Raw genomic sequence first — 19,098 nt, 5'->3', positions numbered from 1 at the left:
GTCTTATAGTGGTTTACTTTTATAAATTGTAACTTGGATGGAGAGTTGTCTCATTGGCGCTCATACCACATCTTCCTATATTTATAGAAAAAACACTGTGTTTGATTTATTAGTGGGTTCAAAGTTTAACCATTCCTTTGAGAGAGTTGACATTTGCACACTTGTTGAAATAATTCAAAGTTACATTTAGTTATTTTGATAGAGTGTTTAAATCATAAAAGGCATTGAAACTCCAAACAAAACACCAGGAAGACAAAAATATAAATAAAAACTAACTGCATTGTGACTCAGGCTTAATCATGATAAATATTTTTACTGTCAAGTGGGCATGTTCAGGAAATCTGACAACTCCGATTAAACTGTAGACTTATTTTGTAAGGAATTCAAAAACTTAACTAATTTTCCTTGTGATAGTGGATGAATCCTAATGCAAATTATTGCAGCGTTTTTATTAATGCAAAAAAATGTAACAGTATCAGGTTGACAATAATGAAAACTCACATTCATAATATCAGTAGTGATTTTCCTTGATAGAATTTTTGCAAACTCATTAATTAAATTTCACATTTTTGCCAATGGTCAAGGATAAGTAATAATAAATGCACTCCTTAATTCCAGAATTTTTAGTGTATGTAAACTGATTGTACTATATGTTGAATTCTTCACAGGGATAGTAGAAGAGTACCAGTTACCATATTATGACATGGTTCCATCAGATCCTTCTTTAGAAGAAATGAGAAAAATTGTCTGTGATGAAAAATACAGACCTGGCATACCCAACAGATGGCAAACAGTAGAGGTATAATAAACAACATTTCCCAATTACTGATTTGATTCCGTTATTACAAACTTTTAACACAAATTGGTTCCCTTTGTCAATTGTAGACTGGTTCCATACTGGACAGAATTGGCTTCTGCACATGTAAAGCATGAATTACTGATTTGATTCTGTTATTACACACTTTATAATAAATTGCTTTCCTTTATCAATTGCGGACTGGTTCTATATCGAACAGATATGTTTTAAGTGATATATAGTTGTTTTAATCAATTTTTTTGGTATCAAGTTTTTTGCTATCAAAAGATTTGATAACTTAAAGGTTACACACATTAAGCACATATAAATTTGCTCTCTCTGCAAGCTCTTGATTGTCAATGGAAATTTATATTCCTCCTAAGGGAGACAACTAAAGAATGGATATCAAATTACAGGGTCAATTACTGGAATTGACAAATAGACTATTTTAAAAACAACAACAACAAAATTGCATTTAACCATCAGACTTTGATTTCTCAGAACAAAAGAGTAATATAGAAAGGAGATTTGGTACAAAACAATAAACATAAAATAAATATGATGAACAGCAACAAACAATAACCACTGAATTAAAGGCTTCTGACTTGGAACAGGCACAATTGTTTTACATTTTGGGGCCCTTTATAGCTTGCTGTTCGGTGTGAACCATGGCTCCGTGTTGAAGACCGTACTGTGACCTATAATGGTTTACTTTTTACACATAGTGACTTGGATGGAGAGTTGTCTCATTGGCTCTCATACCACATCTTCCTATATCTATAGAAAAAACACTGTTTTTGATTTATTAGTGGGTTCAAAGTTCAACCATACCTTTGAGAGATTTGACATTTGCACACTTGTTGAAATAACAATAACTTGTTGGCACTCATACCACATCTTCTTATTTCTTTTCTTATTTATGTTGTTTCCTCTGACTAAATGAAGGTCCAGTTCAATTTTCATGATTTTAGCTTTTTTCGTTGTTGAGTTGGAGACCTTTAAATAGCGAAAAGTGATATTTTTAGGGTTTTCCGTGCAATAACTTGAAAATGCTTTAACAAAATCTTTTAGATATGTTGTTTCCTGTGACTAAATGAAGGTCAAGTTCGATTTCCACGATTTTAGTTTTTATTGTTGTTGAGTTGTAGATCTTTAAGTAGCGAAAAATGATACTTAGATTGATTTTGGCCTTTGCATTTCTGAACCCTACAAAAACTCATTAATTTTTATGCCCCCGAAATGTTATGAAACTTATGCACAATACTTACTACCTTAAAACACAGACCAAGTTCAAATTTGGGTTGCGTCACTTTTAAAGTTCTATAGTTATGTCCATTTATAAAGTTATATGCAAGCGGGGGCATCATCTTTGTCCCATGGACACATTCTCCATTTATTTTTATGCCCAACCTAGGGGCATTATGTTTTTCGGTCTGTGCATCTGTTTGTCCGTCCGTCCTTCCGTCTGTCCTGCTTCAGGTTAAAGTTTTTGGTCAAGGTAGTTTTTGATGAAGTTGAAGTCCAATCAACTTGAAACTTAGTACACATGTTCCCTATGATATGATCTTTCTAATTATAATGCCAAATTAGAGATTTGACCCCAATTTCACAGTCCACAGTCATAGAAAATGATAGTGCGAGTGGGGCATCTGTGTACTATGGACACATTCTTGTTTTTAGCTCACCTGGCCCGAAGGGCCAAGTGAGCTTTTCTCATCACTTGGCGTCCGTCGTCGTTCGGCGTCGGCGTTAACTTTTTACATTTTGAACTTCTTCTAGAGAACCACTGAATGGAATGAAACCAAACATGGCATGAATGTTCCTTATGACGTGCTGACCAAGTGTTGTTACTAAGAAGCCGATCCATCATCCAAGATGGCTGCCAGCGGGGAACTTAGTTTAACATAGGACCCTATGGGAAATACATACAAATGTCTTCTTTTAGAGAACCACTGAATGGAATGAAACCAAACATGGCATGAATGTTTCTTATGAGGTGCTGACCAAGTGTTGTTACTTTGAAGCCGATCCATAATCCAAGATGGCCTCCAGCGGGTGACTTAGTTTAACATAGGACCCTATGGGAAATACATACAAATGTCTTCTTTTAGAGAACCACTGAATGCAATGAAACCAAACATGGCATGAATGTTCCTTATGAGGTGCTGACCAAGTGTTGTTACTAAGAAGCCGATCCATAATCCAAGATGGCCGCCAGCGGAGGACTTAGTTTAACATAGGACCCTATGAGAAATACATACAAATGTTTTCTTTTAGAGAACCATTGAATGGAATGAAACCAAACATGGCATGCATGTTCCTTTTGAGGTGCTGACCAAGTGTTGTTACTTTGAAGCTGATCCTTCATCCATGATGGCTGCCACATGGGGACAATGTTTAACAAAGGACCCTATGGACAATACATACAAATGTCTTCTTTTAGAGAACCACGTACTGAATGGATTGAAACCAAACATGGCATGAATGTTCCTTATGAGGTGCTGACTAAGTTTTGTTACTTTGAAGCTGATCCTTCATCCATGATGGCTGCCAATGGGGGGACTTCCTTTAACATAAGACCCTATGGGAAATACATACAAATGCTTCTTCTAGAGGTTCACTGAATGGAATGAAACCAAAACATGGCATAAATGTTTCTTATGAGGTGCTGATTAAGTGTTGCTACTTTGTTGCTGATTTACTGTTCAAGATGGCCACCAGGATTTTTTATTAAATTACAGGACCAATATTAACCAAATTTGGCCTCACTCATTATTAGGGTATCTGTTATGATTTTAATCTATTTTTACATGATTTCCAAAACCAAAGTAGAATCAGGTGAGCAACACAGGCTCTTGAGAGCCTCTAGTTTACTTGATCCTGTTCAGGGGTCCAGATTTGTAAATATGATTTTCATGCAGGAAAATCCTGTTTGTTGTCAATTTGACAGCCTCTTGTACTGAATCTACTATCATTTCATGGCTTAATCCCAAGAAAAGGAATTATTTCTTTGGTTGCAATAAAAACAAAACATGATTTTTCTAGTCAAATATTCTATGTATTGCCCAACAGAATTAATATAGTAATTTAAATTGAAAGAACTAAATAATGTATTTTTTTCGATTACATATATATGGTTTAATCTTCACAATAAACTTTTGGAGCCTGACACTCATTTTAAAAAAAACAAACTTTATAAATAAGAAGATGTGGTATGAGTGCCAATGAGACAACTATCCACCCAAGTCACAATGTGTAAAAAGTAAACAATTTTAGGTCAAAGTACGGTCTTCAACACAGAGCCTTGGCTCACACTGAACAACAAGCTATAAAGGGCCCCAAAAAGACTAGTGTAAAACAATTCAAACAGGAAAACCAACGATCTAATCTATATAAAAAACAAGAAACGAGAAACACTTATGAACCACACCAACAAACGACAACACTCGACAACAGGCTCCTGACTTTGTATAGATTCTATTGGCCTGTATCAGAAACTTTTACAGGCCCGATAGAAATTTACAAGCTTGGGCTGGTAGGCCTAATGTTAAGAACTATGACTGATGGTAGCAGGATATTTAAAACAAAAAAACTGCCATTACAATGTTCTCAAAATGTGCCAATGCCCAACATTATGGCCTGCTAAGATTAAGAAAATTAGATTGATATAAAGATAAGTAGATGTGGTATGAGTTTCAATGAGACAAATATGCATAAGAGCTGCCTAATTTAAATCTTCACTGGAACTTGACTAGTTTAGGTTTTAATAACTTGCTTCAATTTGTTCACTTCCTGTAAAATTTTTACTAGAAACAGTTCAATCTTTGAACATGTTGATATAGATATTAAGCTTTAAAAACTAAATCAGAAGTATGTAGATGCATACTGTAGAATAAACTGTAGAAGGTAGTAAGCCTTGGTTAAAAAAATATTAAATCTGAATCTTTTAAATGCTACCTAGAAGGGCCACACTACTTAAGCTCAAGGGTTTGACAAATTCTACATAAGTTCAAATTTGAAATGTGTGTTTCACCTACATGTATACAAACATTAGTAACACATGATTAAAAATGAATCAACAGTAATTACATTAAATGTTTTCTTTGTAGTCATTGAGATTGATGGGAAGATTAATGAAAGAATGTTGGTATCATAATGCTGCAGCGAGATTGACAACTTTACGGATAAAGAAATCTTTAGCGGCAATGACCTCTATGGAGGATACCAAAGTGTACATAAGGACAGCATGAGTACTTTTATAAAGGGAGACAACTACTTCCAGGTGAAATGCCTTTCAGAAGTGATGTTGTTGTACAACAGATTGTGTCACAAGTCAAGTTTTATTGTTTGTAAGCAATTACCATTAGGCTTTTACATGACTACATTTTGTGGAATTGTTATATTATGGGTCTGTCATTGTTTATACTTGTGTCATTGCTGTAACTGGTGGTGCTATTGCTGTTAACCGTAGTGTCAGTGCTCTTATGAGTAGTGTCAAAGCTGTTAATAGTAGTGCCATTGCTGTTAAAAGTAGTGTCATTGCTGTTAACAGTAGTGTCATAACTGTTAGGAGTAGTGTCATATCTGTTAATAATAGTGTTATAGCTGTTAATAATAGTGTTATATCTGTTAATAATAGTGTTATAGCTGTTATAAGGTATTAATGATGTAAGTGGTACTGTCATTTCTGTTAAAAGTAGATTAATTACTGTTAAAAGTAGTTACATTGTTGTTACCATTAGTGTCAGTGCTGTTGACAGTGGTGGTATTGCTATTACCAGTTGTCAGTGCTGTGTGATGAAAAGTGTCATATCTGTTAACAGTAGTGTCATTGCTGTTAACAGTAATGTTATTCCATGTAATTGCTGTTAAGGTAGATTGGGAGGGGGTCTAAATTAACACCAATAGAATATTTTAATACATTGCCAAAATGTGATTTATATAATGCCTTTTCAAAAATATAATAAAAAGTAATGAAACACAGAGCTTTTATTAAGATTTGGTAAAGATAATTCATCGAAAACCAATTGTTTGTGTGAATAGAAAGAAATTTAAACGATAGAATTATAGAAAATGAGAAGAGAGCTCTTATAACATGCTTTCAGACAATAAAAATAATGGGGCACGAGACACATTTTCTTGCTTCAAAACAAAAATTGGTAAATTTACTATTCATTCCTCTATAAAAGTTAAATTAAAAGAGTTATGTCCCCTTATATGGCTAAGTTGATAAAATTGAATCAATGAAAAAATATTCTGTTTGTATAAAAACAGAATAATAATTTTTTTAAAAGAAAACACATAATTTTCTTCCATCTATATGAAAATATTTTGAAGGAATTACATTCCGCTCTCAAAATTGGAATATTTCTTTTAAGATCCAGACTGATTGTTTTCTGCTATTTCACAAGCAAAAATCACAGAAGACACCTGATCTACCTTAACAGTAATGCTGTTGTCATTGAAAAAAAACTAGTGTCATTTTGTACCTGATAGTGTTAATGCTGTTACCACCAGTGTCCTTGCCGTTACAAAAAGCGTCTGTAGTCATTGAAGATCCTGTTGAAAGGCATTTTTTTATACCTGTCAATATGAAAATTACATGTTTTTGTAATCCTTACATAAAGTATATTGCATGCTGACATGTTTGTAATGTTTTTAGCAAATTATAAAAACAAGATGTTTCGGATTTTCAAACTCGATAGAAAATGAAGATTTAATTAATGTAAACAAGGAATATCAAAATAAATTATTTCCTGTATTTAATAAATATATTAATGTATTCTGCCATCTACTGTTAAAGAAGCGAAAAATCAATTTAATCTGTTTGTTAGATACAAGCCTGTTGTTATTTATTATGAATGTCAGGTTTAACTAATTGAAGGATTTGTATGATTAGAATCTAGTTGTAAAACATTCTCAAGTTATGTAGTTTTTGTCAGGTTTTTAAGAACACATTTATATACTGATATCTGTACAACTCATCTAGATCAGTTCAAATGCATCATTTTCAGAAGATTTCTACAGATATAACATTCAAAAGAGTTTTAAAAAGTAGCATGAATTAAGCTATCTAAATCATAATGTTTTTACTACCCTAGCTGAGAGTATTTGAAATGAGGGATATTGACATATGAGGATAAGTTCTTTTCATATATTGGCATTCATTATACTGCAATCAAAATTTAATTGATGGAATAGATCAGAAATACTTATGTCATTTCGAAAATAGTTTCGTAAATGGCGATTATGACAAGCACTAGCAAAACCACTGAATCAAATCATGACTCTATGGTCAATTAACAAATCGATCTGTGATTATTTACGTTTGTATTATGCTGCCACTAGGTGTCACCACTCCTCCACATCTTGTGCTATTTATTTGTTATATTTTAATCATTCACTGCACATAGTTTTATTGATTGCCAACTTGAATATTTGTATGGTAAAGACAAGTAAACAAAAATTTAAGTAATATACCAAACATTATAAAGATATTTATGAGGGTCTGGATGCATTCATTTCTGTCTTCTTTAATTTTTTTGGCCATTTGCTCTATTCTTTATTTTTTCGGTCCATTATTCTCTATCATGTATATTTTAGCACCTTATTATTATTTATTCTTTACATTTTATTGTTTAGTCTGTATAAACCCCATCCAGACCCTCTTTCATCACATCCATGGAAATGAACAAATCTTATTGCATTTTGTTTACTAATTATTGCTTTTAGTAGAAGATTTGTTTTTGTCGTACTTGCTGTAAGGTAAGAATTTGCTGGTACCTATTACATGTACTACAATGTATAATAAACTGACAGGGCATGGCTTAAGGGGTAGATCTGGATTGAGGGAGGTAACTCTGAAGATCAGTAAATTGTTTGTTGTAGGCAGTTTTATCAATACTTTTTAAGCATTCCTTTGAAGAAGAATTAAAATAATCTGTATTACTTAGAAGCTTACAATGCATGTATGAAAATGTTTGACATAAACACACTGATGATTTTTAAAAGTTATGTCCCTTGATCTAGGCTACATGCATGTACATATTTGTAAAAATATCCTATCTGAGAAAGGGTAAATGTTTGTAGACTGAGACTGATTTCTTACAACTAATAAGAAATCCAAAAGAAAAGTTTTCAAAGTGAACAGATGAGAATAGTTAATCCTTTACATTATAATAAATATAACGCATTATTTACTAGGCTATTAAGCCACAACCAATGTTGTGAATTTAATTAAGTATTCCACATCCTAATTATTTTTTTTAATGTGTGTATTTAGAAAAATATATTAACAATTAAAAACATATCATGAAATTTAAATTTGCATAATTTACAGCTTTTCATTTTTGATTCCTGGGTAATGTAAAATGAAGCTAGGGAGAAACCATAAGAAATGTGGCATGATAAGTGTAATCTGATTTTATGCATTATGTTGCATTTTGGTGTACTTATATTATTGGGTTGCTGTCTCTAGGTTGTTTTTTTTTTACCTTGCATCTCTTTTTATTTATTTTTTAAAAAAGACAAAATTTTGTTATATAATTAGAATAAAGATATTAGTCATAACTGTGTCATAGGCATGATAAGGGTTTTCAAATAGTACTATGAAAGCACAATCTGAATAGGTATAGTTCTAGAGATCAGTGTTTCTGTGGATTCATTATTATTCTTGGAATACGACCATTTGTGGATTTTGTTGGTATAAGTAAACCACGAATTCAATTGTTCATTAAAGTACAAATTTTCATCAGACTTGTATGCAGACTTTGGCAAAACAATGAAATCGAATAGCCATGAAAATACAATTGTATCTCAATCAACGAAAATTGGTATCCACAAAAATACAGGATTTCACAGTAGTTGATTATTTGGGTTTATGTTTGTAAAAACAAGATTTTTTTTATTTGAACATTAAAGAGGACCACATTTACTTAGCTGAGCCATCTGATAAATGTAAACTTGGGAGATTAAGAAAACCACGTGTAATGTGTGTTTTTGTAAATATTGCTTTTAAATGTGTGCAATAACTTTGTAAATAAATTTCAGTTCAATTTATATAATTTCGGTTTACATTATGTGTCAAATAGCGGTGCATATTGTTTTATCTGTTTTGTTTGAGAAAATAAGAGAGAATTAAGTCTTGTGTATGAATTCCATTGTAATTTTCCATTTTTTAGTGTATATAGATGTATGTATCTCTCAAATACTGAAATCAGTTTCAATTTTTTTTTAATAAAACGATAATACCTTTTAAAGCTGACAATGCAGTTAGGGTTTTGCTCATTATTTAAGGTCATACTGTGAGCCGTAGTTGTTTACATCAACAGTGTTTTGACTCATTGGCAATCATTCAGCATCTCCTTATTTTCACACATGTAGTTGTCTCTTTTTACTGAATTGGTAATACTGTTTGTTTATTGCTTAACTATCTATCAATGCAGTACAGCTATAGTGAGTCCCTTAATAGTATTTAAGCTAAAAAAAAATTTTTTATTTTATAAAGATTTTAATATCTATCACATAATGGAATCTTTTTTTTCGCTAATTTTCATTAGGGAAAAAATTGTATATGTTGGGCTTGTACTAGCAAGGTCAAAATATTTTGCTTATTAAGGATGTTCCCTACTCTGTTTCAAAATAACAAGCTTTTAAAAAGACTTTTATAAATTGATAGTATATAAATAACAACTAAAAAAGCAGAAAAAATTGAAGGGTCTGTGTACTTGTTTTCGAGATATAAGCCATTGAAAATTTGGCGGGAAATGATTCTCTCTGGATTTTCCCTACATTTAACATTGGTACCTTTTTTCTTTTAAAAACTATAAAAAAATTACTAGGATTTTCTAAATTTTCAAATATGGCTTTTTAAACTATATGTAATAAAATTATGAAAAGAAAAGTAGGGTTTAGTAGGCAAAATTTTTAATGGCACTACATGGATAAAACCCGAGGATTTTGAATATCTGGCAAAAATTCAAAAAACAAGAGGAGCGAACATTCTTAATTTGCTATTCATAATTTACATTGCAGAATCAAAATCAGTTCAAAGTCAAAACAGTGGGGATTTTTTTTACTGCTTGATGCAACATTTTTTTAGAATAAATTGGGATGTGGGATAATTCAAAATATAAAATTACATTTACAATCTGCCGTACAAATTCAAAAACTTTACACATTGGTTTCAGATATTTACATATTTAGGATCAACATTGGCCCTGTGTATACTTCTATTTTGACTGGGTTATGTCCAATTGTTCAGTAATTGTAAATGCATGTTTAGTTTCATGTTATAACAGTTTATTAGGGTAAAATTCTTCATTTTAAATAAACATGTAAATTAGCCACAAATTTTTATGTAGTATTAATGTGTTATCTATATATTCATTTTTATCCTAGCTTTAAAAGTTGGGATGAGTCAGTTAATTTTTGCATGGGCCATCAAATGGCTGTGTATATGTGTACAGTAATGTGAATGTTTGCGATGGAGAGAGAAAGAATGGTAGAGGGAGTTAGGCATTAAACATATGCAGACAAGGTTGGGTATTAAATAGTCGTTGTTTATCCTTTCTTCCCTCAGTTTCAGTTTCTAAGTGAAATTCCAGATATCTTTTTACCCTATCGGTTGAATTTTTTTGTACAGTTGTAATGATCATACATGTATTGTAAAATAGCATTGTAAAAATGACAACATGTTCAAATTTTCAAATAAATGTGATTTGGACATATTGAGCACATGCAAGTACCAAAACAATATTTAAATGAAAGGTGGTGTTCACACAGACAGTTCACACAGACAGTTCACACAGACAGTTCACATAGCAAACGTGGTAAAATATTTAGTTGGTACTCTATATTTGTGAATTCAAAGTATATACTGTAAATTCAGAAATTATTGCATACATTTATTATTGTGGTTTTTGAAGAATGAACAAAAATGCTAGTTGAATTATTGCAATTTTTAAAAAAAGCCACATACAGATATATGTACCAGATATCAGAATGTGAGTACTTCTTATTGTGATACTCAAGGAGTCGTATTATTCACATTAATAAAAACCTCACAATAATATCTGAATTTACAGTTGCACAATTTCTACAAATAATTACAAATATGCATATTTTCACACACATATGTGAGTGAAAATCCTGTCCTTTACAAAAAGGTTTTCTCTTCTAGTCCAGAATTGTAATATTTCTCCACGATACATATACTTTGCTTTTTTTTAAAGTTTATATAATACTGTATTTAAGGTACAATTCAGATAAAAAATTATTATCAGGTTTTTTTAATGTGATCATTTGGAGTAAAAATTACTTATGAATTATTTGTTGTACATTTTTTTTAGAATTTTTAGTCTTGGTCTTTCACAGCGGAGATTGATTTCCATATGAATGAAGTTTTTGAATAACGATATTTGTTATTTTTGTTTTAGTTATGAATGTGTACATATACGTGCTTGCACTAAGTCTTAAGATTAGCTTAATATATTAAATGTGTGTATATTGTGAAAGAAATATTAAAATGGAAACAACATGAGTGTTTGATTTAACAGATACATTGTCCTTTTTGAAGTAACTCTAGTGCCAAACTTCTTGGCCACCACCTGATTCTGATTGGAAATTATATTTTGGAAAGGTTTTAAAAGTCAAAAGTTTATTGAAATACAAAATTACATCCTCCCTTTTTGCAGTAGTAATAAAAGTATTCATCATCTATTCTTGCAACACACTGTCTGACCTACCTCTTTGTGAAATCTTACAATGAACAGATGTTCTTGTCATCAATACTGTAAACTATTTTATTTTTTCTGAACATTTATTTTCATGACTTTAGTGAGTAGGAAAAAACAATGATAGACATAGAAATTGATATGTCAAACTTTGAACTTCACTTATTTGAGGGGCCTTGGTGGGCCAGTGGTCTAAGAAACCGAGAAAATCGAGGTTGTGAGTTTGAACCCTGCACCCTGCATGTGGCAGGTGCGTTCGACTCAGATCTTAATTGACTAGGACTGCCAGTTTTTTCCTTGAAAGGTCGTGGTTTTCTCAGGCTTCCTTCACATGCTACAAGATAGCCAATAGTGCTGAAAGAGACATCAAACACCAACAATCAATCTATCTCTGGAATGAATACCCTAACAAAGACAGAGATAGTCATGAAAACACTTTGCACTGAAATTGGCTGGAAAAAGTATTCATGTTAATAAGTTGGTTTGCAGTATAAAAATATGAGAAAACATGCTGTAATGGTTAGCACAACAGCTACCTATCAATGATAAATGGACAAAAAGTGAACTTTGAAAGTTGACTTTGCCACCCTTAACATTGAACACCAGTCCCTCACACATACACTTCTGAGAAACCTTTAAAAATAAAACTTATATAGTCGAAAAATTATAAATAAATTCAAGGGTGAGTATCGAAGATCTGCTATATAAACTATATTTAATGACTTGGATTACCATTTGTCATCTGAGGCAGATTTAAGGGGGGGGGGGCTTTTGTTGGAAAAATTTGGTTGATTATTTAGGGAATCAATGAAGCATGACTGGAGCGGGCCCCTCTTAGCAGTCTGTAGCCCCCCCTTATGAAAATTTCTGAATCAGCCACTGGTCATGCCAAAGGTTATTGTTTCACTTTGGGTACTCCGACTTCTTCTTCCTGGCTACCATGATATAGCCAAGTGTGCCTATAAGTGGCGTTAAACACCAATAATCATTAAGGTCCTTTTAAAATCGCATTAGTGGTCTCTTTGTGGCATGCTATGTTGTGGGATCCATTTCCGGCTGGGTAAACCAAAAATTGAAAATTGATATGTGCTGCTTTTCAACTAGGTATGTGCGTTTTGAATTAAGCGAAAAGATTGGTCAGCCTTGAAACAGAATAATGTGTAGGTCTAAGGTGTTCTTTGTCCTTGGCACAGTTGACTTGTGAAATAGCAAGTTAAAAAACTGGCCAGCATGTTGGTGTAGTACAAAGCAGGGTGCATATTCATTTCACATTAAACTATTCTTGTCCTAAAATGCACATTTAGAACATACTTGTCCCAAGTCAGGAACCTAGTTGGTGGTCTTGTTCCATATCTTGATGTTATATTTTGTCATTTAGAGAATTTTGGCGTTGATGGCACATCTTCGATAATCACTCTTAAATTTATTCACAATTTTTCGACCTATATGTGTTCTTAGGTTATTTTGTGTCATCTTAATTAACGTACAATGAAAATCCCGAGGACGAAGAGGACTATAAGTTTGCAGTCCGTAAGTCCGTCCGAGAAGATTCCCACGCTTTTTTTGGTTAAAATTCAATCTATTGATAGGTATGTGGTATATAGTCATGCCATAAGAAAAATGAGGCAGAAGACACCAAATGAACAACCAACACTCATCGACGAGAAACCGACAACACTGAAGAAAAGGCAGTGGCTATTTTGCCGACGATTTATATGGAGTTTTGCTATTTTGCCGGTCTTAATAAAGATTTTTCAGTATATTAATTACGAATAGAAAGTAATGTAGAAACATACACTTTAACATGTTAATAATAAATCTCTAAAAAAATGTATACATTTTAGCAAAGTATGCATAAGTTTTGAAATTAAAAGTTACTTCACATACAAATAAAATGTGTCTTTTTTAAACTGAAAAATTATAATAAGAATATCCCATAAGTTTTGAAATTAAAAGTAAATTCAACAACTTCAAAATACTTTTCAAGTGTTAGAAAACCAGTGTCTTGCTTTTGGTGCATTCTGTGCATTTTTTTTTTTCATTTTTTTTACACAAGAAAGATGCTGCAACAGCAGACATATATAACTGCACATAACACTTATTGGGTAGGGATTTTAGAATAGTTTGTTTATGATTTGTTGTTAAGCTAAAACAACACAATAATGTTTTTTTTATTTCAATGATGTAATATTATGCATTACATTAAAACGCACTTGTTAGTGCAAAGTGCATGTATACCAAGTTTGGTTTAAATCGATTGAAAGATGTTGAATGATGGACAAATTCGCAAGCTTTGACAATGTTAGTTTCTTTGCTGCTTGTCATCTCAAATGCGTACCGCCATACGTAAATGTAGTATAGTTGCAAGATACATGTACAGGTAATGATGCAACAACATGACTACCAGCTGTGGATGATAGTTTGTGGTCTTTGCGCCTTGAACACAGCAGTACTTTATTGCGCCGCATAGACTAGATCTTAATTAAAGGTTTTGTTTGGTGCTCTAGTTTTCATAAATTTTATAGTCCTTGAATAACGTTTCCAAAGTTGCACATAGTTGTCCTTTTCAAATTGCTCCAAAACCTGCTTTAGCGCTTTATATTAGTCGAACATAACGTTTATTTCAAGGTCTTTTTTACAACGAAGTGTAGTCTTCCATTTTCAATGATTTCAATAAAAATTTATTTCATTTAGTCTGAAAAAAAAATCTGAAATAAGACCGGCAAAATAGCAAAACTCAATATAAATTGCTATATTGCCGGAGCCGGCAAAACAGGACTAAGGAGGCAAAATAGCTACGGCAAAAATAAATCAACGAAAAGACAAACAGCAGTCTAATTTAATAAAGTGGAATTTATAAGCCTTGGACATGGTATGCTCATATTTCATTACCATGTTATCGTCCTGAATATGCATGAAGTTAAGCTGCCGTCAATTAATATCGTCCTGCAGCCGGTTGTACGAACGTGTTATTCGCTAATGAGTCATTTAGTCTTCATTAGCCTAATGCATCATAAAGGCCTAATGAGGACTTAAGGTGGTACATAACACTACAGGGAGATAACTCTGTAAAAATCAGCGGAACGTTTTAATCACGTTCTTTTGTTAAGGAAATATTAAGCTTCTCAATGATCAAAATTAGTGTTTGTCAAACTGCTATATATCCAATGAAATTTTTCCGATAAAGTGTGTGGTTCAAGTTTTTTGAAATTTTTATATTTTTGTTAAAGGGTCAAGTAAATATTTTGTCAAAATTTTATGAAAATTAAACAAGCCAAATTAATTTTAGTCAATGTGTTTGGTACCACCTTAATGACCCATTAGGCTAATGCCACGTTCGTACAACCGGCTGCTGAATATGCAGGAAATATTTGTCACTGTATGTTAAGCTGTCGTCAGTTACGTCAATTACGAGTTATCTCATCAATTATTGAGAGCAAATTAAACCAAAGTTTCATATACATGATATAAGTAAAAGTAGTCGATTTTAAAAACTGGCATATAATGATATTTGAAACCATTATCAATAGAGCTTTGCCGGTTTGTAACACCACATCTTAGTTAATTCATATGCGCTGTTCTTTCTGAGCTTTTGCCTCTGTTACTTGTAATTAATTGACCAAAAAAATCTAATCTGAAACTAATTGGTCAATTGGCTTACTATTTGTCAACCTTCGGGTTTGTGCAATGTCCATACTAATAACTAAAATGACCTCCATTTGTCAAATATTGAATACTTGAAATAGAGAATACAAAGGTTATTAAACACTAAATAGCAAATTTGAAATACATAAATGTAAAATTGTATCTTTAATTATAAGCTTATATATAGACCAAATATTGTATTGGTGAATTTGGTTCTTTGAAAACAAAACCTCTGGCAATTGTTTAAGGAGCCAGCACCTGTGGTTACTGAAAAGCCAACACAATTAAAAGGAGCTATTTATTGTTTTTAAATCATTTAACTGCATATAGAAATGCCCAACCGAATCCTTGACATATAAGTAACTGTCCGCTATCATAATATACTGCCGCGGGAAACTTTAGTCCACAGTCCTTTCTACAGAGTAACTCCAGTTTGTCTTTCCCATCAGGGCTTATAACAACTAAGTTATGAGAATCTAAACCAACAAGATATATGTTCATGAATTCATCCATAGCTATCCCTCGTGGAGATTTTATCAGATCGTCATCCCGAACTTGGAAAATTTTCTTTCCCTGAGAATCTAGGAGGGTTACAACGTTAGGGTTTGTATAGCATATTTTGTCTCCATTTGAAATAATGTTTGAATAAGTGGATACTGTTTTATCACTATAGAACAATGCAATTGTTTTTCTGTCAACATCGTACTTGAGAAGTCCAGCGTTTTCACCACAGAATAGGATCTGTCCTTTATGCTTTGTAATACCATAGCAACCACAATCAGTTTGAATTGTGGCCAGTATTTTCTTATTATTGACATCTATTACTGAAATGGTTTTGGTATGGCCACCAGAAACAACAACAGTGCTTTTTACGAACGAGACAATACCGAACGCTGACGCTGGTGATAATGGAATATCACACAGAAATGTTCCGTCTTTCTTATAAACTGCCAGACATTGTCGGGTTTCCGAGTAGTCCGTAAAAACCAAGTTTCCATTCGGAACAATGCAACCTCCTCTGACTTCATTTCCTTCGGATAGAATGGTTTGCTTCAGTTGTAATTTTATCTTATTTAAATTTTTTAACTTTTGTACCGGAATTTGGACACCAGTCACTGAAAAATCAGGAGCTGAAATATAAAGTACAAATACACTTTTGCATGAATAGTTACAGATATCTTGCCACGTGCACTCTCATCATACAATAACTCTGAACTTTTTTTCAATTTTTTCACATTCTATATAGTTGTGGTTTCAAATGAAGATTCGTTTTGTGTTTGTTAATTTCAACATCGGATTCAACATTTCTTGATAAACAGGCAAATGTAAAACAATTCAAACAAAAAAACTAACGCATGATGTAAAACAACAAACGATGTACAAATATGATCATACTATACGTAGTATACAACAATATAAAAAAAAAACAATAAATTACAGGCTCCTGACTAAATAGGACAGGCACATACAGAATATGGCGGGTCTAGCATGTTTGCGTCCTTTAAACATGGGACAGTGGTGTAGCAGCACAGCATAAGAAAAAACTGTAAAAATCTATTGAAAAATGCTTAACTCTTCGGATCTACAGAAAGCACACACAAAAAAAAACAAACCCCAACAACATACATCATATAAGCGACTTGTACACTATTGATCATAAAGAATGTGCAAATGATAAATGAAAGCAGTTGGACAGCATTGGAATACTGAAGTACGTGCTTCGGTACTTACATTCATAAGTATGATCTGACTAACTGACTGTCTCATAAAATTTATAAGTCGGCTCTCAAATTCGGTTAAGAGTCTCGTTTAACGCGATGGGAGATGGATCAAATTGGATTATCTCCCTTTTACTACAAATAAAATCTTATCTAAAATAACTAAAACGTTAAACACAAGTCAGATACGATAAGTAGGCTTTCCCTGACTCATCTAGTACAATTGTACCGGCTAGAATTAACCATGTTATAGATTGGTTTAATGGTTTCAAGGCTATAGTCGTATGATAAAATGAGCATAAAACAAATCGTTATGTTTAAGTGTTCTTAAAATGCAGAAAAAAATATATTTAATAAGTTCTAACTGGAGAATTTTCGTGGTGTTGAGAGTTTATATCACTATTTACATACACATAACCCGCAAATACAATTTCGTAAGTGTGATATTAGATAATTACAAACATGTAAGATTAATTAAAAATACTGAATACGTACCCGACATTATCACATGACCACGATAGATTTATTTATTGATAACTATCCAAGGTTTTAAACTTTTAATTCATATTCTTCTTAAAATCAATGACGCAAGTATTCGTTAAACTTCGCGATTTAAAATTTTTAATAACAAACAATTTATAAATAGTTCTGATTACCAGATATGACAAAGCCAGTTAGTCCTTTTCCGTATATCGGTCATTTAAAAAAAACCATATTTGAGTTTTGCAATTAAAAAAAAAAAAAACAGTGAAAGATCTTATTACATAACCTGGACAATACTAATAAAACTTGAGAGAACATCGAAAAGGAGTTTCACAGGGAGAGGCGGTTTATTCTTCTTTTTGGTCACATTTAGTATTCGCCTAAACTATCTTCATTAGGATTCTAAAATCAACTTAAAAATTTTATTCAGTGCATAAGTAACTTCTATTTCATCAAAACAAAATGTCCAAATAGAGAACATATAACGCGAGATATTTGTCTTGGACACAAATGTAAACATTTAAAAAAAATACCCATTTAAGTATAGCGTTTACATACATCTTTTAAAACACTGATCAAATTATTTAGTATTTGAAATTGAAACGACATTTGGAAACCCAACTCACCACCTGGCAAACGATATTAAGATAAGAATTCAATTGAAACTTGATGTAAAGCTATAAATAAAAAAAAACAATTTGGGGATCGAACGTGTTAATGAGACAGACAAACAACAACACAAATATCCAAAAGACATCTACAGGTTAACGCACAGTCTTCACTATTGGTTTATACACGTGGTGTACAGTCTTCACTATTGGTTTATACACGTGACGTACAGTCTTCACTATTGGTTTATACACGTGACTTACAGTCTTCACTATTGGTTTATACACGTGACGTACAGTCTTCACTATTGGTTTATACACGTGACGTACAGTCTTCACTATTGGTTTATACACGTGACTTACAGTCTTCACTATTGGTTTATACACGTGACGTACAGTCTTCACTATTGGTTTATACACGTGACGTACAGTCTTCACTATTGGTTTATACACGTGACTTACAGTCTTCACTATTGGTTTATACACGTGACTTACTCTTACCAGGAACATATATACAGCCCGCCAAAAGTTAAGCACCACCTAAATATAACTGGCAACATTTTTTTAACTATTGCGAAAAAATTATTAATGTATGGTGTGATAAGTTGCCTTTAACATACACTAAGAAAATTCATTACGAACAAAAATATTGAACTCCTATAAACCCGTCAAGCAACTTTTTATTAAAGGTCATCTGCACTTTTACAAATGCACTGTTTCGATACCTTTAAATCATCTTCTTTCTGTCACGCGTACAAGTGAAATTCAGTGACCTTCATCAAGTCATAGTGTAATATGGCAAGGCGTAAGTTATCTGTGGCTGAACGCTGGTAAGCAATTGGCATGTCAAATGCCAGTAGGAGTACTAGGAGCATAGATAACCATTTTAATGTTAATCATACCGTCATTGTCAGACTTTTATAACGTCATGTTGACACAGGAACTGTAAATGATAGACCAAGGTCCGGAAGACCCCGTTTAACTACCCGTCGTGATGACAGACTGCTTATTTGTCATGCTAAAGCTAGCCCATTTACTCCTACCCGCAGCTTAGACACCTCTGGCCTCCAGGTGGTCGTGTTAGTGTTCGCACATTGATCCGTCGACTTCATAGA

The 19,098-nt window shown here is 32.6% G+C and overlaps 1 protein-coding gene and 1 long non-coding RNA gene across 2 annotated transcripts in view; one reads left to right on the top strand and one right to left on the bottom strand.

Annotated features, from left to right (window-relative positions):
- Nucleotides 1–11,336, top strand: part of LOC127717488 (TGF-beta receptor type-1-like) — a 35,342-nt gene extending 24,006 nt beyond the window's left edge. The window contains exons 9-10 of the mRNA XM_052223155.1: nucleotides 669–799; nucleotides 4,906–11,336. Coding sequence (XP_052079115.1) covers nucleotides 669–799; nucleotides 4,906–5,046 — 272 coding nt within the window. The 3' untranslated portion in view covers nucleotides 5,047–11,336. The remainder of the gene's footprint in view (nucleotides 1–668; nucleotides 800–4,905) is intronic.
- Nucleotides 11,337–15,243: 3,907 nt separating this feature from the next.
- LOC127717486 (uncharacterized) lies at nucleotides 15,244–17,525 on the bottom strand. The gene is made up of 2 exons (XR_007989202.1): nucleotides 17,388–17,525; nucleotides 15,244–16,304 (listed from the first exon to the last, which is right to left on the bottom strand). It is a non-coding gene; the product is annotated as an uncharacterized LOC127717486 (long non-coding RNA).
- Between the last annotated feature and the right edge of the window lie 1,573 nt (nucleotides 17,526–19,098).

The sequence above is a fragment of the Mytilus californianus genome, unplaced genomic scaffold (assembly GCF_021869535.1).
Source record: "Mytilus californianus isolate M0D057914Y unplaced genomic scaffold, xbMytCali1.0.p SCAF_10, whole genome shotgun sequence".
Classification (NCBI taxonomy): Eukaryota; Metazoa; Mollusca; class Bivalvia; order Mytilida; family Mytilidae; genus Mytilus; species Mytilus californianus.
The sequence above is the reverse complement of the archived record's forward strand: the minus strand, read 5'-3'. Positions and strand labels throughout refer to the sequence as shown.